This window comes from Chiloscyllium plagiosum, chromosome 9 (genome assembly GCF_004010195.1).
Source record: "Chiloscyllium plagiosum isolate BGI_BamShark_2017 chromosome 9, ASM401019v2, whole genome shotgun sequence".
Lineage (NCBI taxonomy): Eukaryota > Metazoa > Chordata > Chondrichthyes > Orectolobiformes > Hemiscylliidae > Chiloscyllium > Chiloscyllium plagiosum.
Window position 1 is genome coordinate 19,077,856 of NC_057718.1, and position 27,508 is coordinate 19,105,363.

The window sequence follows — 27,508 nt, forward strand, 5'->3', positions numbered from 1 at the left end:
TCAGAGACAGAGGGGACCATTATTTCAGACCTGCATCAGACCAGCACTGCTCTCAAAATTCATTCGAAGCAGGGGAAAGTCTCGCCGGGTTAAAAATTCCATGATGAGCCTATCTCGGTGAGGTATACTCTTCAGGCTGGGAGCAGTGGGGGAGCCACATTTTACATCCTTTAGCTGCTTCAGAGCTCAGTGCAGTTGTTTCCATTAAGATGCGCAATGAAAACAGCAGGGTTTTACAGTTTGCTTCACTCCAGCGAGGGAAAAGAGGGTCACATGCTGCTGAGGCTAAAAATTGTCCAGCAAAGAGACAGAGCTCCATAGCAACAAATTACCTTGCTCAGTGACAATCAGGAGATTGGCTGTGTAAACCATCGCAATAGAAACTCTGCCAAAATGCTTGGCAAACACGGAAATGATAAGCAATCTGCAAGAGGCCCTGTTGAAGCAGAAAGGATGCAGAATCCCAGCCCTTGTACATGCCCTGCTTGAGTCACACAAAGTACACACTGATCCTGTACTCACTGTTCCAGGGACATGGGGAGAAAATGTACACTGACTAAAACTGCAGTGTAATCTTCAGGAAATGGTGCAGGAAAGGTGAGTAAACTTTTAGACGCTTGCTTCAGAGATTCCCATTTCCTGATCCCAGTGATAGTGATTGAGACAGAGGTGGGATGTGGGAGGGTAGGGGGGTAAGTGTGGAGGGTGATGGGATGTTCAGGTGAAGGTCTCACGCTACTCAATAGCAAAGCATCCAAGGAAATGGCACCTTCATGAGTCTACTGATGTTCACCTTGAACAACATCAGTAGGAGCTAACTTTGTGGCAAGTAACTTACTCTGGGTACGATCAAACAGACTGAGACGTCAGTCACAAGGTTACGTTATAAGCATACGAACAAAGAACAAGAGTAGACCATTCAGCCCTTCAAGCCTGCTCCCCCATTCAATACGATCATGGCCAATCTAGCCTTAACCTGAACTCTACATTTCTGCATATCCCCAATAAACATTTATCCCCTTGGTCATTAAGAATCTATCTACTTCTGCTTCCAAAATATTTAAAAATTCTGCATCACTGCCTTTTGAGAAAGGGAATTCTAAAGACATTAAGAGAAAAGAAATGTTTCTACATATCTGTCTTAAACAAGTGCCCTCTTATATTTGAATAATGGCCCTTTATTCTAGATTCTTCCACAATACAGGAGACACCCTTTCAACATCCACCTGGTTAGGTCTCCTCAGGATCTTATACCTTCCAATTAAATCATCTCTGACTATCCAGAGGATATAGGCCTAGTCGGTCTAGTACTTCCTCATAAGGCAATCCACTCATTCCAGATTTTAGTCTAGTAAACCTGTGAATCATTTCCAACACAATAGCATCCTTCCATCTGTACGGTGACAAGCACCATACACAATACTCCATATGCAATCCTACTAACGCCTTGTATAACTGGAGAATAACTTACCTATTCTGGCACTCAATTCCTCTCACAATAAAACTTTCCTGATTATTCACTGTACATACATACAAACCCTTTTGTGATTCACTAGGATATACAGATCTCTCTCGCTCTCAGAGCTTTATAAACCTTTTACCATTCAGATATCTGTCTTTTTTATTCCTTCTGCCAAAATGAACAATTTCCATTTTCCCACATTCTACTGATTTGTCAGCTCATTGTCCACTCACTAAACCTATCCCTTTGTAGGCTTCTTATATCCACTTCACAGCTCTCTTGCCTGAACATTAAAGAAACTAGGGGTTTTCTCCTTAGAAGAGAGAAGTTTCAGAGGAGATTTGATTTTTTTTTAAATCTTGAAGGGTCTAAACAATATGGATAGAGAAACTCTCTTGCCACCGAGCAGAATAATCATGGACCAGTAGACACCAATGTAAAGAGATTGGCAAGGAAAGCAGTGATGAGTTGAGGAAATGATTTTGAATTCAGTGACTGGTCTGAATTTAGAGTGTCCTGTCTCAGTGTAATGGAAGTAAATTCAATTGTGGTTTTCAAAAAGGGATTGGATGGCACTTTAAAAGAAAACGAATTGCTGTGTGATGGGGAAAGGTTGAAGAGTAGGATCCGAGAATTGCTCTTGCAGTGGGTGGGAATGTTTAAGACGGATTGAAAGGTCTCCTACTGTGCTGTAATGATTCTAACTCTGAATTTTAGAATTAAATTCTACAGTCACTTTCAAGATGATGGCTCTAATTTCAGAAGAAATATCAAAGTTAACACCACTCTAACAGTAAGAATTTCTAAAATATTCTTCATTATAAAGAATTCAATCGTTTGTCAAATACCATATTTAAGGACAATAGAACATTTAATACAAAAAATATCTGGACATATGGTATTCACTTCAGAAGTCAGGTAATATTTGAGTAATAGGGCCAAGTGCTGGATAATGGACTAGATTAATTTAGGATACCTGGTTGGCATGGACGAGTGGGCTGAAGGATCTATTTCTGTGCTGTACTACTGTATGACTATGATAACAGAACTTTTCTCCAATCAAAGAGGCATTTGATAAAGAGCCATATCAAAAATTATTGTAAGAAGAAAAGCTCATTGTCTAGGGGGTAGTGCATTAGCATGGATAGAAGATTGGCTGAAAGCACAAAGTAGGCATAAATGAGTCTTTTTCGAGGTTATGAACAGAACATAAGGAAGTTACAAAAGATATAGATAAATTAAGTGAGATCTGCCAAATGGAAAAATGTGAAATTGTGCACTTTGCTATAAAGAATGAAAACAAAGTTATATTAAATACAATATGAGAAATAACTAGCACCTGGTTAATCAAACAGGCAGAGACTGCAGTTACAAGCGGACATTGGAGATATAAGAAGTACAGTTAGTAAGTTTGCAGATGACACCAAAATTGGAGGTGTAGTTGACAGCGAAGAGGATTACCTCAGATTACAACAGAATCTTGACCAGATGGGCCAATGGGCTGAGAAGTGGCAGATGGAATTTAATTCAGATAAATGCGAGGTGCTGCATTTTGGGAAAGCAAATCTTAGCAGGACTTATGCACTTAATGGTAAGGTCCCAGGGAGTGTTGCTGAACAAAGAGACTTTGGAGTGCAGGTTCATAGCTCCTTGAAAGTGGAGTTGCAGGTAGATAGGATAGTGAAGAAGGCGTTTGGTATGCTTTCCTTTCTTGGTCAGAGTATTGACTACAGGGGTTGGGAGGTCATGTTGTAGCTGTACAGGACATTGGTTAGGCCACTGTTGGAATATTGCGTGCAATTCTGGTCTCCTTCCTATCGGAAACTTGTAAGGGTTCAGAAAAGATTTACAAGGATGTTGCCAAGGTTGGAGGATTTGAGCTGTAGGGAAGGGCTATTTTCCCTGGAGCATCGGAGGCTGAGGGGTGACCTTATAGAGGTTTACAAAATTATTAGGGGCATGGATAGGGTAAATAGGCAAAGTCTTTTCCCTGAGTTGGGGAGTCCAGAACTAGAGGGCATAGGTTTAGGGTGAGAGGGGAAAGATATAAAAGAGACCTACGGGGCATCTTTTTCACACAGAGGGTGGTACGTAAGATTGGGTTGGGATATCTGGTCGGCATGGACAGGTTGGACCGAAGGGTCTGTTTTCATGCTGTGCATCTCTGTGACTCTAAGCTGAGGTTGTTTCCCCAAAGAGATGTTTGTCTGGAGATTTGACTTTTAGAAACAAAACATGAGATGGCCAGACAGTGTGGATAGAGAAAATCATTTGTCATTGGTGGAAGGGTCAATTAGACGCCAGTTTGAGGGTATTATAGAGTCATACAGCATGGAGACAGACCTTTCGGTCCAATCAGTCCATACCAAACATAATCCCAAACTGAACTAGTCCCACCTACCTGCTTCTGACGTATATCGCTCCAACCCTTTCCTATTCATGCACTTATCCAAATGTCTTTCAAACTTTGTAACTATATCCACATTCACTACTTCCTCAGGAAGTTTATTCCACGTGCAAACTATGCTCTGAGTAAAAAATTTGCCTCGGTCTTTTTTGAATCTCTCTCTTCTCACCTTAAAAATGTGTCCCCTAGTCTTGAAATCCCCCATCGTAGGGAAAAGACAATTACTATTAACTCTACCTATACCTTTCATTTTATAAACTTCTTTCAGGTAGCTTCTCAACCTCCTACGCTACAATGAAAAAAGGTCCCAGTTTATCCAGCCTTTCTTTACAACTCAAACCTCCCATACCAGCAACATCCTGGTAAATCTCTTCTGAACCCTCCCCAGCTTTATAATATCCTTCCTTTAACTGGGTGACTAGAACCGGACACAATATTCTAGAAGAGGCTTCACTAATGTTAGCGTTCTGTAATCTGTGTAATCTGCGTCCATCATACTCACATGCTCATACTCCAGAACCAAAATACTCACTTCATAAATAAATGACTATCCTGATCTTATCACTGTTTCTGTTGCTGAACCCCTCAAACTGGCATCTTCTTGACCCTGCCATTAATGACAGATGGCTTTCTCTTTCTACACTGTCTTAGTTGTCTCATGTTTTTTATTCCGGAAGTCAAATCTCCTGTCAAACTTCTCTTAAAATGACAATCTCAGTTTATTCAATGCACCCTTGTAACAGCAGTCTCGGCCTGTTTGATTATACCTGGTGTTAGTTATTTCTCATCAATTATAACCAATGTGCAATAGAAGAAATGTGAAGACAATCTGCCTTGCCAGGATATCCTAAGTTTTACATTTTTCCAGATCCTACAAATCAAGTGGTCCTTATCTGTGTGTTCCAGTGGTCTGTTACATTGGACATTTAGATTTGGCTGATCTGAGTATGGAACATGAGTTCTCCCTAGAAATATTGCCACAAAATATCAGTGTGCATTCATTGTGTGGATTAACAATATCAGGAAATGCAGCAGCAACATGAAAGCAACCAGGTTCAGAAGCAATTTATATGTTTGTGTTATATCTCACTGGGAGTACTTACAAATCCTGCACAGTGCTCACAGAAGGTGGGTTTGAGGTATGTCATCTCTTGAAAGTTGTGAATAAAGCCCTGCCCCATTTTGCACTGGAGCTGAGAGTTGGCGCGCAGAAAATAGGCCATCATTTCGTCTTTGCTGATCCGACCATCTCTGAGAAGTAGAGAAGAAAATATATTTTAATTGTAGCACAAATCCTGGAAAACAAACTGTTTAATGTGAAAAATGGAGAAAATGGAAACACGAAGATAATGGAGAAAGGAAGAAAAAGTTTTTAAATTCTGTCAATGCCTGGGAAAGGGTAATGTTTTCACTTGTAAAATGTAACTTCGGCATATATCAGAGGGGGACTCTCAATAACACAATAGTTTCCATCTCACTGCGTCACGTGGCCTATTGGAACAGGAATAGTCTTAATCTCCATCAGCAAATTATGGTGTCAGCCAGAAACGAGGAACTCCGTTGAGACTTTTCATTTTGGAGCCTTGTAGCCAATGTTCCCTCTAAGCTGCACTGCCATACTGACTTCCAATCCTGGAGGTCTTTGCATGGACTCTGGGTACTCACGCAGCAGAAAATAAATTAGTGGGGAACGTAGCTGACAGTCAGAACTTAGTTACAGCTTGATTCAATCTCAAGGTGCACAGAGGTCAAAGGTCAGTTTGAAAATTAAGAACGTCTTGATTGTATTTACATTAGCACGGTCAATGGCAGATGATAGTGAACTGGACTTCTCAAGGTGTCCAAGCCGATACTACAAGGACAGCTACAAGTGGAAAGGTTGTATCTCATGCCACTGGATGTTGGCATGACAACTGGGAAACAAGCCGTGATGGGTATGACCTCTGCAGGCGCAATAGAAGAAAGGAGCAGAAACGAAAAGCTTAGCCTGACCAAGAAGGCAGCCCAGTGAAAGCTCGGGCCCAGCGAAGCGTGCACCTCCTCAGCTGCACTGACTGAGGCTGCTGCACCAGAGTGGGGCTCTTGAGCCTAGACCAGACAATGCTAAGCACAGTGTTGACCACCAGGACCTACTCCACAAGGTGTAGATGCTGCCAACAACTGATGCATGTAACCACCAATGATTGAACCAACACCACCAAAAGTAATATTAAATGGCTTCACAGACCAGGAAGTCTGGTTGCAAGTGCAATTTTAACCTGACCGGCTCGACAGAAACCAGGGCAGAGAGCAAGCACAGCGACAGCAGCTAAAATGGCACAATTTGCCTGTTCCAGAATTAATAGTTTATTATTTTCCAACAAGCAGACAGCAAAGACACTCAGTCAGAGCCAACAGAATCATTTTGACAGGAGCTCGGTTATTCGTATTGCCTCCTTTAGGGTTCAATCACAATTTTAACTCAGTGACCAAAATTTCCAGCAGGCAAGTAGGTTCCCTCAAAGAGATTATGGGCACTACAGAGGTTTAAAAGGTGCTTTAAAAAGTTATTTAGCTCCTCTTTCAAGTACCTTAATGACTTCATGAAGAAACCCATACGTTTTAGGCTAAAATGGCATGGTTGGGGTCAGGTACCGCCTCCCCACAAAACCTGCAAATGTATTTTCACTGAAATGGAGTAAAAAGAAGCTCAGCATAGGAGTGAGATCCAGGAATACAATCATCCATTTCCCAGCTCCTTAAAAGCTGGTAGCTATGGATTTTGGTTTCTCTCCACAGATCCTGCCAGACCTGTTCAGCTTTTCTGGAAATTCCTATTTTTATTTCTGATTTACAACATCCGCAGTTGTTTCAGTTTTTATTAACTATGGAATAAAGATGAGATTTAGATCATCTCCTCACTCAGGAAAAACTAGTCTCTTCCTGTGGAGATGGCACCTTCAGTAAACCATAAGCCTCGAGTATTGTATTTACATTTCTCCATTTATTTAGGACCCAAGGATATGATGATGCAAATCATATTGATGCAGGTGATCAAATTACCCAGTGAGCTCCATCTTGCCAACAGAGCAAACAATTGTGTGTGTTATTTCTAAGAATTTATCATTTACATCCAGAATATTAAAGGACTCAAGGCAAAAAAATTGTGTGTCACAGTTTTCAGAAAATTGCAAGTATTACTCTACTTTTATTCTCATTTTGAACTTTAGATTTTTAAGTAGCATTAATTGACTTTTGATTTCAGTTCTGTGAAAGTCACTTCATAGAATCATACAGTGCAGAAGAGACCTTTTGTCCAATCAAGTGTGTACCACCAAAACTATTCCACTACCTACAGTACTCCCACTTCCCTGCTCTAGGCCCACAGTTTTTAATTTTTTTGACACTTCATGTGCTCATCCAAGTACTTTTTAAAGGTTGTGAGGTTTTCCACCTCAACTATTCTCCCAGATCCCCACTAGGTGAAAATATTTTTCTTCAATTCCCCTCGAAACCTCCTGCCTTTCACTTTGAAATTATGCCCTATTCTTATTGACCCTCTGACTAAGAAGAACAGCTGTTTTCTATTCAACCTATCCTGGTCCCTCATAATCTTATACACCTCTATCAGGTCCCCTCTCATCCTTCTCTGCTCCAGAGAAAACAGCCCGGCTTATCCAGCCTTTCTTCATAGCTGAGATGCTCCATCCCAGAAAACATTCTGGTGAGTCTTCTCTGCACCCGGCTCCAGTGCAATCACATCCTTCCTAGAGAGTGGTGACAAGAACTGCACACAGTACTCCTGCTGGGGCTTAACCAAAGTTCTGTACATCTCCAGCATGGCCGACATATTCTCACAATCTTTATCATGACTGGTAAAGGCAAGCATACTGTATACCTCCTCACCTCCTTATTCACCTGGCCTACTGCCTTCAGGGATCTGTGGACAAGCATGCAAGATCTCGAAGTTCTTCTGAGTTTCCTAGTATCTTGCCATTTATTGAGTAGCCCTTTGTCTTGTTACTTCTTCCAAAATGTATCACCTCACATTTGTCAGGGTTCAATTGCACCTGCCACTGCTCTGCCAATCTGACCAATTCATTTACATCCTCCTGCAAACCAACACCTTCCCTCTCACTGTCAACAATCCAACCAATCTTTGTGTCAACTTCTTTTAAAAAGAGGACAGAAAATCATTTGAAACATGTGAACTAAATATATAGCATCCAAGAAAACATATGATTTAAGTTCAATGCCTTGGTCGGACACCAAGAGCATTCATTGCTGAATATTAATAATTTTGGAGAGTTTTATGACCTACACAGAAGTAAATGGGCAGGGGCCACTCATAGGCCAAGTTCCGAATCAAGTTTCCGTTCAGAAGAACAGTTTTCATTACAGCAGAAGTGAAGGTTGGATTTGTAGAAACCCCCAGACTGTAGGTGCTTAGTTTGTAGAAATTCCCTGGCTATCAGAACTGTAAAGAAATCCCAATGCTCAGGCATGGAAAAAGTTTTCTCTGCCATCAAAACTGGGAAGAGTCCACTGGATAAAAAACCTTAGAATTAAGATAGGAGTGATATTAGTAGGATTGAATATCCATAAAGGTTATTGCCAGGAGAAAGTTTTCAATCTTTGCTCCTTTTCTTTATAAAATCATACAGCACAGAAACAGACACTTCAATCCAACCAGCCCATGCCGACCATAATCCCAAAGTAAACTAGTCCCACCTGCCTGCACTTGGCCCATATCCCTCCAAACATTCCTTATTCACGTACTTATCCAAATGCCTTTTAAACATTGCTACTATACCCACATCCCCTGGAAGTCCATTCCACACACAAACCACTCTCTGTGTAACAAAGTTGCCCTTCATGTCCTTTGTAAATCTTTCTCCTCTCACCTTAAAAGTATGCCCATTAGTCTTGAAGTCCCCCACACCAGGGAAAAGACACAAGCCAATCACCCTATCCATACCCCTCCTGATTTTATAAACCTCTAGAAGGTCACTTTATATTAAAATTTTCCAAAATTGTCATATATGTAAGAAGATATAGCTTTATTTGCTTTTTCTTTTGTGTAATAAACTTGTGTTCTTTTGTTAAAAGTACATTGACAGCCTTTAGTGAGTACATTGATTGAGTGACTGATGACTGCTGTAACCCAACTGCAAAAATAAAACTTATACTCTCTCGTTTCACACTGGGATCTGACTTGTCCCATATTAACATTAGATGAGATAGTAACAAGGATATGTCTTTCCAGAAGGCAGTCTAGTGTCGGTTCACTAAATTGATCCATGGGAGTTGTCCAGTGATGGAAGGTTGTGTAAATTGTGTCTATATTATCTGGCACTCATAGGAGAGTTGACCTCATTGAAACACAGAATTTTGAAGGCATTTGACAGGGTAGACAGATTGTTTCTGCTACTTGTGAAACCTATAAAACAGGCATTGTCTCAGGATAAAAGGTTAATTATTTAGAAATCTTAGTGAACTGATTTCTCCTCATCTAAGCATTATAAATCATTAGAATTCTCTACTCAAGGGTTGTCGATACTCCATCAATTGAACTGATGTTAAGGCTGGGACGGACTCTCAGAGAATCAAGGGGTATGGGGATTGAATAGGAAAGTGGAGTGCTGAAGTGAGCCTTAAGCATGCTGAATGATGGAGCAGGTTCAGTCCTACCCTTCCCCCTTGTGTTTTCGCAGACATCTTCAATTAACAGCAATTGTGAGGATGGACATTAGTGAAATGCAGAGACCAAGAGCTGAATTTTTCTTTGGATTTAGATACAGGGCTGTGAGAAAGCTCAGTTGTATGTTGGGCTGACTTCCCAGATAGAATCATAGAGACCCTACAGTGTGGAAGCAGGCCAACCCTCTGAAGAGCATCCCATTGAGACCCACCACCCTCCCTATCTCTGTAACCCTGCATTTCCCTTTGCTAATCCACTGAGCCTACACATCCCTGGGCACTATGGGTAATTTAGCATGGCCAATTTAGCATGGCCAACCCACCTAACCTGAAAATCTTTGGACTGTGGGAGGAAACTGGAGCACCTAGAGGAAACCCACGCAGACATGGGGAGAATGTACAGACTCCACACAGACAGTCGTCTGAGGGTGGAATTGCACCTGAATCCTTACCCCTGTGGGGTAGCAGCACTAGCCACTGACTCACCGTGCCACCCAGTGCCAAAGTGTTCCCGGTCTAGGAAAGATTTCCTGGGGCAGGATGCTGCAGGAAACGGCAACCTAGTCAACACGGGCAGGCTGGGATGTAGACAGAATCAGATTCGGGACCATGTTCATCCTGTCAGTCTGGAGATGGGCTGGAGATGACTCCCTAGCTGTGCAATGAAGGATTGTTGGTGGGTCTTCTCACTGGTCTAATGAAGAGCCACAAGTATGCATCAGCCAGGGTAATCCACACTGACAGTCCTAACAACCGTGATTATAAAAGCACATGGAATAGGGGCTGCAGTGTACCATTTAGCCCCTCAAACCTGCTTTTGATCACATCTTGGCTAAGCAGATCGTAGCTTGAGTCTGCTTTCCTCCAACCCACCCTCCCACAGCTCTCGACTCCTCTCGATCTGTCTCATACAGGGGTGAGAGAACTTTGGAAAACCGTAGTGTGCCTTCACTAACTTTAAATTGTCAAAAGTCTTCCAAGACCTTATCAGAACATGTTTCAATCCTAGGCGGATTTGAAAAGGAGGAGCTTTCCTCTCGCTGAGGGCGACTAGAATTAGGAAACACAATATAAGAATAAGATGCCTCTCATTTTCAGGCCCATTCTGCCATTCAGAGAACTTGTGGCCAACCTGATTGTGGCCTCAACCTCACTTTGCTGTCTGCCATTCGGTAACCCTTGACTCACTTGTCTATCAGGAAATCAATCTACCTCTATATTGAACCAGTTCAATAATCCAGCCTCTGCTGCTTTCTGGGGAAGGGACTAACAACCTTCTGAGAGATAAAAAAAACATTTCTCAGCCTTCAAAGTGAGGTTGAGGCCACAATCAGGTTGGCCACAAGTTCTCTGAATGGCAGAATGGGCCTGAAGGGCTGAGTGGCCAACTCCTTGTCCCACGTTTCTATGTTCACCTCTGTTGTTAAGGTTCACATTTCTACCTGAACAATGCTTATTTTTCCAGCGGGGTGCACTGGCATCATGTGCTGCAGGACCTATAATTAGGGCATCCTGCCATCCTCACAGAGATGTGCAACATGGAAACAGACCCTTCGGTCCAGCTTGTCCGTGCTGACCAGATATCCTAAATTAATTGAGTTGCATTTGCCAGCACCTGGCCTTTATCCCTCCAAACCCTTCCTATTCATATACCCATCCAACTGTATTTTAAATGCTGTAATTGTACCAGCTGCCACCACTTCCCCTGGCAGCTCATTCCATACACATACCACCCTCTGTGTGAAAAAGTTGCCCTTATGTCCATTTTATATCTTTCCCTTCTAACCCTAAACCTTTCCCCTCTAGTTCTGGACTCACCCACCCCAGGGAAGACTTTGTTTATTTATCCTGTCCATGCCCCTCATGAGTTTATAAACCTTTATAAGGTCACCCCTCAGCCTCGACGCTCCAGGGATAACAGGCCCAGCCCACTCAGCCTCTAACTATAGCTCAAATCCCTCAACCCTGGCAACTTCCTTCTAAATCTTTTCTGAACCCTTTCAAGTTTCACAACATCCTTCCAATAGGAAGGAGAGCAGAATTGCACGCAATATTCCAAAAGTGACCTAACCAATTTCCTGTAAAGCCACAACATGACCTCCCAACTCCTATACTCAGTACTCTGACCAACAAAGGAAAGCACACCAAACACCTTCTTCACTATCCTATCGACCTACGACTCTACGTTCAAGGAACTATGAACCTGCACTCCAAGGTCTCTTTGTTCAGCAACACACCCCAGGACCTTACCATTCAGTGTATAGTTCCTGCTCTGATTTGCTTTTCCAAAATGCAGCACCTCGCATTTATGTAAATTAAACTCCATCTGCCACTCCTCAGCCCATTGGCCCACAAGTTCCCACTGATCCTTGAGAGGAGCACAACCAATTAGGAGCCTGGCTGGCACAAAGGTGCATCAGCAGGCATCCTAATGACTAAGCACAGGCTCGGGACCTGCAGATGGTTGCTTCCTTATGCCCAGTCACAGAGTGACTGAGCTGAGCAAAGCATGGATTTGTGAATGGCAAGTCATTGTTACTCATCCATTTGACGTCATGAGTGTGGTGGCGGAGAGCAGAGTACCTTATGGGTGTTTTCTCCATGATCTTTCAGACAGTATCTGAAGTGTTTGCACAAGAGATTTTGTTCTTACTCCACCCAGAGGTGCTATTACGCATAACTGGGTGACTTTCCCACCACCAAAATGATCGTGATACATACCTTTTGCTCTTTATTTAAAACTAGTAACCACCATCAGTAAAATACCAATGTAATCAATTGAACATTTACTAGCAAAACCCATTATAGGCAATATGAACCTTCACAGGCGAGGGGAGGGTGGCAGTAGGGAGAGCAGGAAAGGACTAAATCAAATTGGAGTTGGATAGGGACAAGAGATTATTAGCAAGATTGAACTTGGATAGAATTTGAACTAATCGTTTGTTACAGGTTGTAATTGATTAGAAGGTAAAATTTAAGAGTTTACAATAGAGGCAATGTTTTCTCATTAATGGCTTGTAAGAAATGGTCTTCCCATGGGACCATCCTGCAATTTCAGCTTGTTATCCTATAACACTAATGATTTGGATGAACGAGTTTGCAGATGGCACTGTGAGTTGTATGGGTGGAAGCAGGAAGCCATAATGGGAAACAGGCAGATAAAGAGAATAGATAAATAGCTAATGGAATTCAATGTGAATAAGTGTAGGAACAGAACAATGAATCAAAATATTTCCGGAGTAGTGAGAGACAAGGAGGAGGAAAGGGGTTTCGGGGACGACGTCTCAAGTCACTAAAGGTTAGTGCGCTTGTACAAAGCGCTGAGAAGAACCTTTAATAAAATGTTGATCTTTGTCTCAAGATGTCTGGAATACAAAAGGGGAAGTTCTCCAGTTCTACGCAATCTTGTTTGCCTCTGGCCCCATCTGGGAATAGGCATAACAGTTGTTTCACAGACGTTTTTGAATAATTTACTTTGTGTAAATTTCTATTTAAAATTGGGTTATAACTGCGTGACAGCAACAAAAATAAAATTCTGTTCTGCAGTGGGGGATTGCAGATGCTTTCTGCTTGGCTGAAAGATCAATAGGGATTTTTTTCTATTTCACCACGTTAAAAATGATTTATTGAGACATTTTCATGTTCCATTTTTATATCAAAAACTACAAAAAAAACCAAGGGGAATTTTGGACCTCAAAAAAGTGTAATAATATCAACAAATCATTTGAACCCTGACTAAAACTCAACAAACTGAGGATTCAAAAAGGCTGAGTTAAATTGATTGACATCCAACAATAATTTGGATCATTCACAGACACCAAGATCTTAATTGTTGTACTTTGTAGAATGTTATCGTACAGAAGGAGCCCATTTGGTCCAATGTGCCTGTGTCTGTTCTTTAAAAAAGCCATCAATTTAGTCCCCAGATCAGAGAAAACAGTGGGCCCAACACTGACTTCTCTTGGTGAGCCCTTCACTCCTGTCTGAAAAACAACCATTCATAACTATTATCTGCTTTTTGACTGTCAGCTGATTCCATTTCTACACAACCCTTTAATCTCATGGATTTTCATTTTGTTAACGGGTTGTATACGGCTACTTTATCAAAAGGCTTTTTAAAAGTCCACATACTTAATGCCTACACTTCCTTCATCAATCTCTCTGCATTATTTCACAGAATTGTTCCAATGCAAAATAGGCCATTCAGCCAATCCAATTTGTGCTGGCTCTCTATGGCATTCTCCTACTTTTCTCTCACAGCCCTAAATATTGTTTTCTTTAAATAATCATCTAATTTCCTCCCATCTCCACCACCCTGCCAGGCAGTGCATTCCAGACTCGTAACTACTCACTGTGTAAAAAAGGTTTTTTCTCACCTCCTATTTGCTTCGGTTGCCAATTGTCTTTTATCTGCGCCCTCTCATTCTTGATCCTTTTATGAGAGGGAACAATTTCTTGATCTCTACTGTTTCCAGTCCCCTCATGATTTTGAAAAAATTTCATTGAAAAGTTCAAAGTTAGTTAAGGGCAATTTGATTTAAACAAATCAGTGATGCCTTTCAATTATTAATCCGTGCTAATTCAAGTGACAATTAATTTTCCCCAATTATTGCCTCTAAACACTATCTGCTGATGAGGTTCACAAACTGACATATAGTTGCTAGAAACATAGAAACATTGAAAATAGGAGCAGGAGTAGGCCATTCAGCCCCTCGAGCCTGCTCTGCCATTCGATATGATCGTGGCTGATCATCCAACTCAGCACTCTGTTCCCACTTCCTCCCCATACCCTTTGGTCCCTCTAGCCCTAAGAACGTTCAATGTTTTTTCCTCAACTGCTTTCCATAGGTGTGCCACTCTCAGCGTGAATAAATTTCTCCTCATCTCTGTCCTAAACGATCAACCCCATACCCTTACACTGTGACTCACTCTTTCCTTTATTGAACAAATGTGTAACATTTCCAATCCACCTGTCCTTTGTCATCACTCCCATACCCAAAAAGGAGGATGGACAATTGTAACCTGAACTTCTGCAGTTTTAACCCTTTCCTCCCTCAACATTCAAGATTTGTCCAACTTGGACCAGGTGACTTTTCTGCTCATTTTTTATGTATTTAATTTTGATCCTATCTCAGTTCTCAACTAGCTGGATGATAGTCATGCTCTCTACATGAATTGCCTTTCCAAATCTCGTCCACTGAATACTCAACTTTTACAATATTCATTCCATTGAAATATAGCTCTACCGCATCAACATTTACACTTGGAATTTGTATTTGCCAGAGTCTTTTTATGAATATTTTTTAGTATTCATTCTTGCAAAATGGACTTGATTGGCAAGGCTAGAATGTGTTACCTTAGTTGACTTTTGAGTGGGGACTTCAGAAGTCAGACAAGAATCAACTACAATTGGAAGGAAGGGGATACTCACATGGACTTTGTATAATGATGACAGACCTCCTCTACGGATGACAGTGCTGAACTAGTTGGGGCTTTTACAAACAACTAAACAAACAAACAAACAATCTGACAGTTTAATAGTTACAAATTTTTGTCTAAAAGGGTTGAAGTGAAGTAGTCATAGAAATGTACAGTGCAGAAACAAGCCCTTCAGTCCAACTCGTCCATGCCGACCAGATACCCTAACCTAATCTAGTCCCATTTGCCAGTACTTGGCCCATATCTCTCTAAACCCTTCTCATTCAGATACACATTCCGATGCCTTATAAACTGTTATGCTGAAGCTTGAACTCATACTCGTTCAGGGCTCTGCATTACTCAGTCTGATGTGGAGGAGCCAGTGTTGGACTGGTGTGGACAAAGTTAAAATCACACAACACCAGGTTATAGTCCAAAAGATTTATTTGGAAGCACTAGCTTTCAGAGCACTGCTTCTTCATCAGGTAGCTGTGAAGCAGGATCATAAGACACAGAATTTATAGCAAAAGATTACAGTGTCATACGACTGAAATTATATATTTTTAAACTTAATCAGTCTGGTAATTTTTTTCTAATAGAATGTGTATTGTTTAAGCATGATCCCTCATGACAACTTTGGTTAATCAAAACATATGGGTAAATCTTCCAATCCATCTCCTGAAATCTTCAGACCTTTAACAATTGGGATTTGAAAAGACAGGCTTGCAAAATGATATGATTCTCTCCCATGACTGCCCAACAGATTAAAGTGTCCTCTTTGTCTGGCTGGTTTCCAATTATGCAAAAGAGTTGACAGCTATACAGGAAAAGATCTATCGATGGTCATTCTGCTGTGTGACTTAAATGGGGGTTAAAATGGACTCCCATCCTTTGTTTTAACCAGTGATGACCTCAGATTTCACATATTCAAGGCTGAGATTAACAGATGAGTAATCAGTGAGGGAACCAAGGGTTATGGGGAAAAGGAAGGAATGTGGAGTTGAGGATTATCAGATCATCTATGGTTTTATTGGATGGTGGAGGAGGCTTGAGAGGCTGAATGGCCTATTGTTGCTCCTATGTCTTATGGTTTTATAGCTATAGCAATCCACATTACTTTCAAAGGATTAAGTCTGTAGGGGTGTTGTTTTATTGGAACAGTATGTTGTCATAGAGTTGGAGCAGATAATAAGCAGTTAAGAGAAAAGAGGGACTTAGAGTTGTGAATAGTTGTTGTTTAATGTTCACTTTTAGAGTTAAAGAATAAATTGATATTATTTTCATTAAATAGTGGAAATTGAGAGTTCTCTGTCACTCATATATTTTAACAGATTACGAGGCAAGGTGAGTTTTTCTGGGTATTCAGTTTAATTAACAAGGAGGTTCACTGCTGTGTCATACACACAGACCTGTCTCTGAAATGTAACTGCACAAGGTCATCCCATTTTAAGGACAAGCATATTATAAACAATGAGCAGCTTAACCAAGAAATAAAGCAAAATTAAATAATTTGGCCATTTGCTTTTGTACTTACTGATCTTTGTCCAACACACAGAAGGAATCCAAGAATGGGAAGTTGGCAGTGATGCTTTCAAAGTTCTCTTGGGAGATATAACCATCGTGATCATGGTCATAGTTCCTAAATACAGACTAAAATCTCTAATAAGTTTTCAGCAGACAGGTTAACAAACAAAGAAAAGCAATACTACAGCAAAAACATACCAGCTTTTAATAAGATGGCTGATTTAAAAAAGGGCTGGCATAAAAATACGGTAGACAGAGGAACCTTGATTATCTGAAGGACACGGGCAGGGAGTATTTCATTCAGTTAATCAAATTCCGGATAACTGAATGCCGGATAACATAGTTTAGCCAAGCGCTGGGGCCAAATAATCGAATACTCGATAATCGAATGCCGGATAATCGAGGTTCCTCTGTAATGCGTTCACCTCAAAGACAGGGATTTGTGTTCAAGTAGTACAGGAAGAAGCTGCCTTCATTTGGACTCAAAACACGGCATCAACAACATTTCTGTGGCCAGGCTAAATTGAAGGTAAACCATTCGCCTGTTTCTGGTGCATGAAATCTGGTGTCCCTTTTTAATTCCAAAACAAACATGGCGAGCAGTACACCTCCCACCAGCCATATAGACACTTTGGCAAATTCATTACTCTGGTATCACCTCTTACAACATCACATTCCCCAAACATGCAGTTCAGCACAAACCTCATAAACAATGTAAAGTTGACATTTTGCAGGCAATATGATAAAATCACTGAGTATGGTTTGTAATGGGATTCCTAATGATTGATACTAGCTTGATATCTCTATGTTTCTCTTTAGTTCACTCACCGATGCTTAAATGCATCTCCCAGATTACCAAGTTGTATAGAGGCTGGATTTTCAACCAGGCGTTAAACAACTGGGTGTGGGAGCTGGGTCCCACTCCCACATTGCAGACTGTGGTCACACCTACCGCAAGCTTTAGTGCTCAGTTGAGGGTGGAAGTTAAGGATGAGAGGGTGGGGGATCAAGAAGGGAGTGGTGAGGCTTGTCATTCAAGCAGTGAAGAGCAAGGGCAAGTGATGGTAAGTTTATGCAATAATATACCACCACTGAGGGGTGACCTTATAGAGGTTTACAAAATTATGAGGGGCATGGATAGGATAAATAGACAAAGTATTTTCCCTGGGGTCGGGGAGTCCAGAACTAGAGGGCATAGGTTTAGGGTGAGAGGGGAAAGATATAAAAGAGACTTGAGGGGCAACGTTTTCACACAGAGGGTGGTACGTGTATGGAATAAGCTGCCAAAGGATGTGGTGGAGGCTGGTACAATTGCAACATTTAAGAAGCATTTGGATGGGTATATGAATAGGAAGGGTTTGGAGGGATATGGGCCGGGTGCTGGCAGGTGGGACTAGATTGGGATGGGATATCTGGACGGGATGGACCGAAGGGTCTGTTTCCATGCTGTATATCTCTATGAGTCTATAACTGCCGTGGATCTGGGATGGAAGAGGGTTGTCTCTTACATGTGCATCAGCAATAAACTCTTCCCACACCCCAACTTTCAACACTTACACATTGACCTAGACATACTCCAGGTTGGCATGGGCTGCTAACTAATGCAGTTCTGTGGGAACTAGCCTGTAATAGGCCCATCATTTAAATTAATTGGCCTCAATTAGCTATTCACAACATCCCAATGGGTAGCTGATATGTCCCCAGCAAACAGTGTTCCCGCCAGCACTGATCTACGCTATAACCTTCCTGAAAGTCCAGCGCCACTAACTTGAAGCTTGATATTTATTTTGTGCTGTATTGGCAAGAGTATTTTAATTCATCTCAATAGTCTCAGACGAGTAAAAGGAAAGGGGAGAGAAATCAGATAAAGTTCCCATGCCTGATCCCAAATGAGCTCTCGGCATTCAGAATGAAGGATCTATAAGAAGGTCTTAAGCTCTTGAATTTCCTCTGCTAAACCCCTCTTCTGCTTCACCACACTGTCCTCCTTGAAGGCTATTCTTTGACCTGTCTCAAGCTTTAGATTACCTGTCCTACTATCCCCTGATGTGTTTTCATAACAATTTGGTTTGGTCATGTTCTTGTGAACTACCTCAGGGATACATCTCAATGTTAAAGGTGTTATGTATATGCAAGCATTTGCTTACATTGGGTGAAGACAGGGTTCTGCTTGGACTAGCTCTGATAGGCTTCCCCCCCCCATGCTGATGCTCACCATCACGACCCATGCCAAGTTCTAACCCTGGAGAGTCAACAGGCAGCGCCTTCTGGAGTACTGTGTGCAGCTCTGGCCACCCTGCTCTCGGAAGGATTATTAAACTGAAGCGGGTTCAGAAAAGATTGACCAGGATGTTGTCAGGAATGGTAGATTTAAGATAAACAAGTAGACTGGAAAGGTTAGGACTTATTTCCCTGGAGCATAGGAGGCAGAGAGGTGAGCTTACAAAGGTTTATAAAATCATGAGGGGCATAGATAAGGTGAATGACTAGGGTTTTCTCCCTGGAGTGGGAGAGTTTAAAACTAGGGGGGGGATTTTAAGGTGAGAGGAGAAAGATTTAAAAAGAACACGACGGGCAACTTTTGTTTTTAACACAGATTGATTTGTGTGTGGAATGAACTGCCAGAAAAAGTGATGGATGCAGGTACAGTTCCAATGTTTAAAAGACATTTGGATAGGTACATGAACAAGAAAGATTTGGAGGGATGTGGGCCAAGCACAGGCAGGTGGGACTAGTTGAGTTTGGAAACATGGTCAGCATGGACTGGTCAGACCAAAGGGTCTCTTATGTGTTATATGACTGTATGACTCAATGAGTCCATGAGACAGAGTCATGTTCTGGCAGAAACATTCTCTGCCCTGAAAAATATTCTTCCTGAGGTTGAGTAAGAGCCTTGATCTGCTTCAGATGTACCTTTTCTTCATTTGCACTCTATTCAGTTGCACATCAGTAAATTTGACAGCCAGCACTGTGAAACTATGATGTAAACTTACACTCTAACCAATAGCAAGCATGAGAGCCTTCCTGAAACAGCGTTCGTTAAAATATACTTACATCAACCATTTTGCGGATGTGCTTATTGATGACAGTAGGATCTGGCTTTGGTGTCAGCCCAGGTGCCCAGTCTACGAGTGCCACATGTTTGTTCGGGGTGGTTGGGGTGCTGGGCTGTGAAAGAAACACACCAAATTCATTACTTTGTATTGCATTGCGATGCATAGTAATTGTGAAGTGTCTCTGCAGCACAGAGATAGGCCCCAGGTGTGTGTGTATCAGTGACATGGTGGTGATGTCATTGGATTTGAAATCCACATGCTCAGACGATTCAAATCCCAATACAATTCTAAAAGTTAACTAAATAAATCTGGAATTAGAATCTAGCCTATGGTGATCATGAAACAATTGTTGTAAAAACCCAGATGGTTTTCTAATATCCTTTAGGGAAAGAAATTTGCTGTCCTTACCTGGTCTGGCCTATATGTGACTCCAGGCCCACGGCAATGAGGTTGACTCTGAAATAGCCTAACATATCTATCAAACTATTGCAAAGCCGAAAAGAAATGAATCTGGATGGACCCACTTGGTATCAACCTAGATAGCAGAAAGGACAATTGCAAACTCAAACCTGTTGATCTTGCAAAGTCCTTCTTGGAAGCTTACCCTAAAATTAGGAAAGCAGTCCCACGGACTAGTCAAGTGTCCTAGCTTATAGGCATTGTCCCAGACCCCACCATCATCTTCCCTGGGTATGACCTGTCTCAGTGTTGGAATGGGATATAGTCGGGAGAGAATTGTCCCAGATGTCTCCAACATTGACTCTGGCCTCTTGAAGTCTTGTAGCCTCAGGCCAAACATGGGCAAGAATACTTCCTGCTAATTACCATCTAGTGTTCTCCCATAGCTGAAGGATCATATTCCATGTTGAACACAATTTGCAAGATGGCATGAGAAACAAATGCTGACACATGTGGTCAAATTAGAAAAAAAACCCTGTTCTTTTCTTCCTTATACACCAGCCTAGCCTTCCCTTCTGACTGGTATCAATCATTGTGGCAACACAGCCTGAATTAAAATATATAAAAATGAAATCCTTTCACTGCACAGATGTTACCAGACCTGCTAAATATTACCAGCACTGTACCTTGACATTTCTGACTGAGGTGATGTTGTGAGAATTATTCACTCACAGTAACCTGCCTACTCAGTAAGAACCTGAATTGGTAATCCATGCAATGAGGGATATTGTCAATTTTCTTTTAGAGCTGACAGTTCGGAGTGTACAATACCAAGCAAACCAGATAGCTGCAGGCCACCTACACGAGTGCCAATAGAGATGATTGCAACACAATGCCATGACAGAATCTTCTAGCATCTCCAGCCACTCTGTCAGCCACTGGCAGCGCTGACTGCCAGGGGTCACTATGGAAACCCTGCTGCCAGCAGTCAGGGCTGACAGTGGCCAGCAGTTTCTCAATCAGAGCCTTACACAGGAGGACAGGGTGGGAATGGTAGTTGGCAAATGGGGAGTGAGTATTGCAGAGCTAAGGACGGACCGTCTTCTCCTCGCAGATGGCAGGCATTGGCTGGATTCTTCCATCATAGGAAAGAAAGACCCAGGAAAACAAAATCCCTCAGCATCACTCGTGTGTCTCTAACTCAGGATTTGGTGGGTGTACATTTACCTAACACTGACATTGCTGCAGCAAATCCTCTGATTCTAATTCTTCATACAGATGTTACAAATCTACGTGTGACCAGATTAAAGAATAGCTTCTTCCTACTGCAAAGAGATTTTGAAAGTACATCTTAAATGTTAATGTTTAGATTAGATTAGATTACTTACAGTGTGGAAACAGGCCCTTTGGCCCAACAAGTCCACACCGACCCGCCGAAGCGCAACCCACCCGTACCCCTACATTTATCCCTTACCTAACACTACAGGCAATTTAGCATGGCCAATTCACCTGACCTGCACATCTTTGGACTGTGGGAGGAAACCGGAGCACCCGGAGGAAACCCACGCAGACACGGGGAGAACGTGCAAACTCCACACAGTCAGTCGCCTGAGTCGGGAATTGAACCTGGGTCTCTAGCGCTGTGAGGCAGCAGTGCTAACCACCGTGCCGCCCGTGTTGTTCTCTCTCTGCACCTTCTCCACAGCTACAACATGGTATCCCTCACTCCAATCTGTTACCCTGATGCACTTGTATAGTATAATGCCTGTATAGCATGCAAAACAACACTTTTCACTGTGTCTCAGTACACGTGACAGTATTAAATCAAATCAGATCATGGCCACTTACATCAGTAGCTACTCTTGCCTCTGAGTTAATAGGTTTTGGGTTTGACACACACTGCAGGACTTGAGGACAAAAATCCATCTTGACATTCCATTGCAGCCCTCAGGAGGTGCTGTATTGTTGCAGATATCATCTTTCAGGTGAGGTATTAAACAAAGGCTCCACTATGCGTTCAGTAAAAGATCCCATGGGATTAACATAAAGAGAGAGTTATCCCCAACGTCCAGGTCAATATTTACCATACGGCTACAGGTAATCTGGTCATGATCAGATTGCTGGTTTATGGGAGTTTACAGTGTGTAAACTAGCAGCCATGTGTTCTGCATTACAACAGTGACTACACTTATCACTTCACCCACTGTAAAGCACTTGGAGATATCGGAAATAAAAATGAAAATGAAAGCTACTTACCGTCGATTTAGGATTCCTAGGTTCACGAAGTAGCGATAATTCATAGATTTCATCCTCTGTGTAGTATAAATCCAGGGAAAGCTGCGCAAAACACACAAGTAGCAGTGTTTCTCAGGGTCACTTGAACTTCACACAATAATGATTTCCAATTTGCAGATCTGAATCAGGAATTACCCTGAAACAGCCTGAAGTCAGTGGGCATAGCTGGGATGGTGGGGCAGGAAGGAGGTGTGAGGAGTTCAGCATCATAATAGAGTCTTGTCACCCTGTTCCTGCTCAGGATGGTGATCGGGGTAGTGAATTTCAGCCCTGAAATACCTAAAATGATATGATGCCAACCAGCCACATATTACTCACACATGTATATGTACTTACATGGGGTATAAATGTATGTAATCAGGGATGTACACACGCATACACATACTGACATATATGTATACATATAGAAACATAAGTACACATTTAAACGTACCGTCAACAGGTGTATTAAATCCATATTTGGTTCTAAATGCGGATTTGCATCCTGAAGGGAAACCAGTTCATTAAATGTAACATACAACTGCTGCATTTTAACAATGTTCACTTTATTATCGTCTATCCAATCGGAGAAAGCTACATGGACGGCAATCAGGTCTTTCAAGTGAACTCCCAGGATTGGAATCTTGAAGCCCTCACATTCAGCAAAGGCCTTCCGGTAATTGCAATAATTCCCATTTGAGGAGACGAGTTCGGTCATTTCATTCCAAACCTAGTGATGAAAACAGAAACAAACATAGGAGAGAAGATTTAAAAGAAAAATACTTTTTGAAAACACAGAAGGTCACATTAAATAAAGTGGAAACTTTTCCATTAATAAAGCATCCCACACATTGAAACATTCTCTCTTAAAAATGGCCCGAGTATAGATACAAAGGATTTTGTATCAAGCTATGACTAGAGTTGGGTATTATATTCTGGCGTGTTCTGAATATTGTACTATTTTAAATTGGAGGAATTGTTCCCTTGTTTCAGATACTTCCATTAGATAGGCAGAGGGGAGAGTGACCAATTTCATATTTTAAAATGTTTGAAAAATAAATGCATGAATAAATTCACGCATGCTCAACATAAGGTGATCTGACCAAGTATTGGAATGATAAAACCCTGTGTATGAGTTGAAAACCCAATTGTTACATCCCTTTTGAGTTTTCTGATGGTAACCCAGAGAAACCTTGATAAGTTCAGGGATTTGGTCAGACTGAACAGAAAATGAAAGCGATATCTGGAATTTATAAGAATTTGCAGGCAAGATGGGTTAGCAGAATCTATGCAAGGACAGGTGGTAGGTAGTCAATAATATAATACATGGGAATAATAGAAAGATATAAATAACCATTACCTCATAATGTTAACATTGTACATTTTAATACAACAATAAATGTTAACATCTGCATTGACATCAGAGGATGCAAGATCGCATAGGACTGAGACCTGAATGGAAGAGTTTCTAGTGAAGCCCAGCTCAACCATGTGTAACTAGATAGTAAATGTCTGTCAATTTGCACATGTCTGGTGGGCAGCCCTCATCCATCAAAAGCACCCAGAATCTAGGCATGATATTTACACAAAAAGGAGGAACAAGCCAATTGGTCACTTCTTAGCCGTCCATTTTTGCATTTTTCTGGCACTTGTTATTTTACCTTTGTAACTTCAGGAGCAAGGTGTGAGCAAGTTTCCTTCAGGCGGGATATGGCACTGTGGCTTAAGCCTCCCACAACAGCCATCAGCGTATTAAAATTCTGGAGCTGGAGTAAATTCTGAAACAAACACAGCAGAGTATTAGACTCTTTGCAAAAGATATTGAAGCTTAGCTCCATTTCTGCATTATATTCAAAAATATGGTTCTTGGCCAGAAATCATATAATAGGCCTCACTTCTACAGTTCTACACGTGCTGTGTATTTATACAGACAAGTATCCAACCTGAAATTCTTAGGATGACTGAATCTTGATACAAATGGATAACACTATTTTCTTGAGCAGAACTGAACTATGTGCCACATAGAAGATGTGATTCATGGATTCAGGATCTTAAAAATAAAGATCTAGCAATACAGGAACACTGGTAGACCATTAAGCCTTTTGTTGCTGTCTGCATTCACTTAGATGAAGATTAACCTGTACCTCAACTGCATTTATTTACCTCCATTCTGTAACCCTTATAATTCTGGCATAACAACAACCTATCAAACCTCCAGTTTGAAATTTTCAGTCCAACAACATTAAGGAGAGGAGTTCAAGCTTTCCGCTACCCTTTGCGGCAAGAGAGTTTCCTGGCAGCATTGAATAGTCTTCCTTTCAGGTAAAACAGTTTTTCTCTATCTATCCCACCAGATCCTTTAATCATCTTTAATACCTCAAAAGGTCACCTTCAATAAACAAGAGAATACAAACCCTGTCTCACCATGCAATGGAGTGATTTCTGTAAATCCAGTGTTAATTGACACTCAACTAAAGGAGCTAATTAAATAGCATGTACGCTGTAGCGGATACTGGATTTGAAAAGGTTAAGATTCGAGACTGAATTAAGCTTTATCCAATGTGATGACATTGTGCAATGTTGAGTAGGGGAGACCAAGAGAACAGTTCTGGATCTCAAAGGAGACAAATGTGTCAACCATGTCTCTCAATGGTTTTAGGAACAATGTCTAACAAGTTAGTGTAGTGATTTTAAATCAACCTTTTCAGACAGTATTATGATTCACCTCCAGGGTAGATGGCACTTGAACTTTGATCTTCTGGCCCAGAGATAGGGACACCAGCACTATGCCACAAGATCCATTAACTGGCTCATGTAACTAATTGCTATCATTCAATAAACTGTCCCTGGCTATTGTTGCTTTATACTAGGTACAGCAGTGGAAGAAAATCCATCGGGCCCAAGAGAAGAAATTTCCCGAAGACCGAGTGAATTTGGAGCTTTGAAGACTTTATCATTTTAAGAATTTCTCAAAAATAGAGCCAGCAGTTGTAAGCATTTAAACAAAACAATGAGTCAGCAGGAATTTGTAGAAAGATCAACTGGAGAGTGACAGCACTCCAGGCTAAAGCCTTTAGTTTAGAGTTGGTAAGAAGCGCAGAAGCAGCAGAGCAGGTTAGAAAGAGTTTAAAGACTAGTCACAAGCTGACAGCTACATACTCCATCAGGAATCAAGGATCTGTAGGAGTGTTCCCAGTTTGAGGTTTGGCTATGAAATGAATATATCAGAGCTCCATGAATAAGTTTAAAATTCTTTCTTCGGCAAGGAGAGAAAATTTAAATCAATTGGTGTAATAAACAGGCTGGGAAGTTTAGAATAAAAAACAATAGTAGTACTCCCAGCTCACAATGAACATTGCTACCACAGCATAGACACTCTGAGGCATGGCTGCAGTATAAAAATCAAGAGTCATAAAAGTACTTTACACCAAAATCATAGCTAGGAGGAATGTCGCTAGAAGAATTAAAACAACAAAAGCCATTTTAAAGCTAAAGCAGACACAGACCAATAGAGGTTAGATTATTCTAAGTGAACTTTAATATTGGGAGATCCATAATTTAAAGTGCTTCTGGCAGGGAAAATTAAGGCTGCAGATTCAAAGCTTTATTTGGGCAAGTTGTGGAAAAGGATGTCCATGTGCTGAAGGTGCAAAAACACTCCACTATGTCTCTAAGAATGCAGAAAGCCTCCCCTGTAAACAGTGCAGTTATACTGCATTCTTATTTAACAAATTAAAAGTTTTGGTTTTTCTATTTACAGAAGTAAGAGTATTCAAGGGAAAGGGATTATAATGGATACTGCAGAGTTTGAAAACTTTCAAAGTAAGAAATAAAATTACAGTAGAAAGATATGGCTGGGAAAATATTACTGCCTCAACATTACTGAGATGGGCCAAATGGATCTCAGGGATGGAAATCTTAGAGAGAACAGTTCTTAAGATACAGGAATGCTTCACACCTAAAAACTATTTCATAAGATTTCACAAGATGTGCATTAAAATATACTATTGTAATTAATAGAACTTACAGTTCATAACTTTATACCTCACCTTAAAATAAAAGAGGGAACAAAAACTTTTTAAGACTTTTTACAAGCTTTTAACAATTACCCTAATCTGAAAACAACATTTTTGAATGACCAAGATTTAGCAGAAGAGTTCAGCTTTCAGGAGGATCCACAGATAGTTTAATTGATGATCTCTACAGATTAACAGAAAGCTGTGACGATGGAACTTTGAAACTAGAATTTATGAGAGACAATGCTTGTTGGAATTATTGATGATTGTTTGTCAGATTTAATAAAATGGAAAAGAGTATTTGACTTTGGAAAAAGCTATTTGAATTCTTTTGAAGCAGAAACCAGGAAGAATCACACACAAGAAGAGAACAACATTCTAAGGTATCGACATTCTAAAGGGACACCCAACAAGGCAAGACAATAAATAAACCAATCAGCAGTTGGTAACAGTCAGTGTCAATGCTGCTGAATATAAAAGCCTCACAAGTTCAAGGAGTGCCCAGCAATGACAATAAAATGCTGCATTTGTTAAATTACAGGTCACCTCCAGAGAATGTGCAGACGTAGGATGCAATTTCAGAGCAGTAAAGTGTTGCATTCCTACTTGTGCAAAGACATTAATGAAACAGAAACACCAGGATTTGTAAAGATATCCAGTATATTCCTAGGTGATGGTGATGATCCAAACAGCCCACGTTCATCAAAAATACATTTTCAGCATAGCTAACTGACTTTCACTGACTTATGGTCCCTATTACCAACTTTTCTTTCTCCTTGGCTGATCACTATCCATCCCTTTATCTGCCTACTATCTCGCTCTCTCTCCCTTTCTGGACTCTGTGACCATTCCTCACTTACACTTCCTCCCTAACCACCCCCTGTCTTCAACATGTATACCACCTGTTCCTAGCACTAATAACTCTGAAGAGGACTCAGTGGACCCAAAGCAATAACTCTGCTTTATCTCTATAGATGCTGCCAGATCTGATGAGGTTCTCCAGCAATTTGTAACTTTGTTTCAGATTTCCAGAGTCCACAGTTCTTTGTTACATTTATCGCATTTATCAGAATCTGTTTAGGTCAATGGGAATCTCATTAATATTAAGCTTGATATGGGCCAGGTGTCACTGTTGCATTAGATCAAATAACAGGGTTAAACAAACTGAAGACATGATTTATAGATATGAAATATGGTCAAGCTTAGAGATATGCTACAAGCAATCCAACAACAAAGAGTGTGAGGGAGGTGACAATGTACATATGTTTCGGAC

The 27,508-nt window shown here is 41.1% G+C and overlaps 1 protein-coding gene and 1 long non-coding RNA gene across 7 annotated transcripts in view; one reads left to right on the forward strand and one right to left on the reverse strand.

Annotated features, from left to right (window-relative positions):
- Nucleotides 1-27,508, reverse strand: part of rasgrp3 (RAS guanyl releasing protein 3 (calcium and DAG-regulated)) — a 145,503-nt gene that overhangs the window by 9,630 nt on the left and 108,365 nt on the right. For all 6 annotated transcript variants that reach the window (XM_043695504.1, XM_043695506.1, XM_043695507.1 and 3 more), the window contains exons 8-13: nt 23,881-23,997; nt 22,674-22,949; nt 22,202-22,282; nt 19,545-19,658; nt 16,501-16,616; nt 4,973-5,120 (exon numbers count right to left, since the gene is read on the reverse strand). In XM_043695504.1, coding sequence (XP_043551439.1) covers nt 4,973-5,120; nt 16,501-16,616; nt 19,545-19,658; nt 22,202-22,282; nt 22,674-22,949; nt 23,881-23,997 — 852 coding nt within the window. The remainder of the gene's footprint in view (nt 1-4,972; nt 5,121-16,500; nt 16,617-19,544; nt 19,659-22,201; nt 22,283-22,673; nt 22,950-23,880; nt 23,998-27,508) is intronic.
- Nucleotides 32-25,563, forward strand: LOC122552668. Its single transcript, XR_006312441.1, has 3 exons — nt 32-597; nt 2,180-2,255; nt 25,090-25,563. It is a non-coding gene; the product is annotated as an uncharacterized LOC122552668 (long non-coding RNA).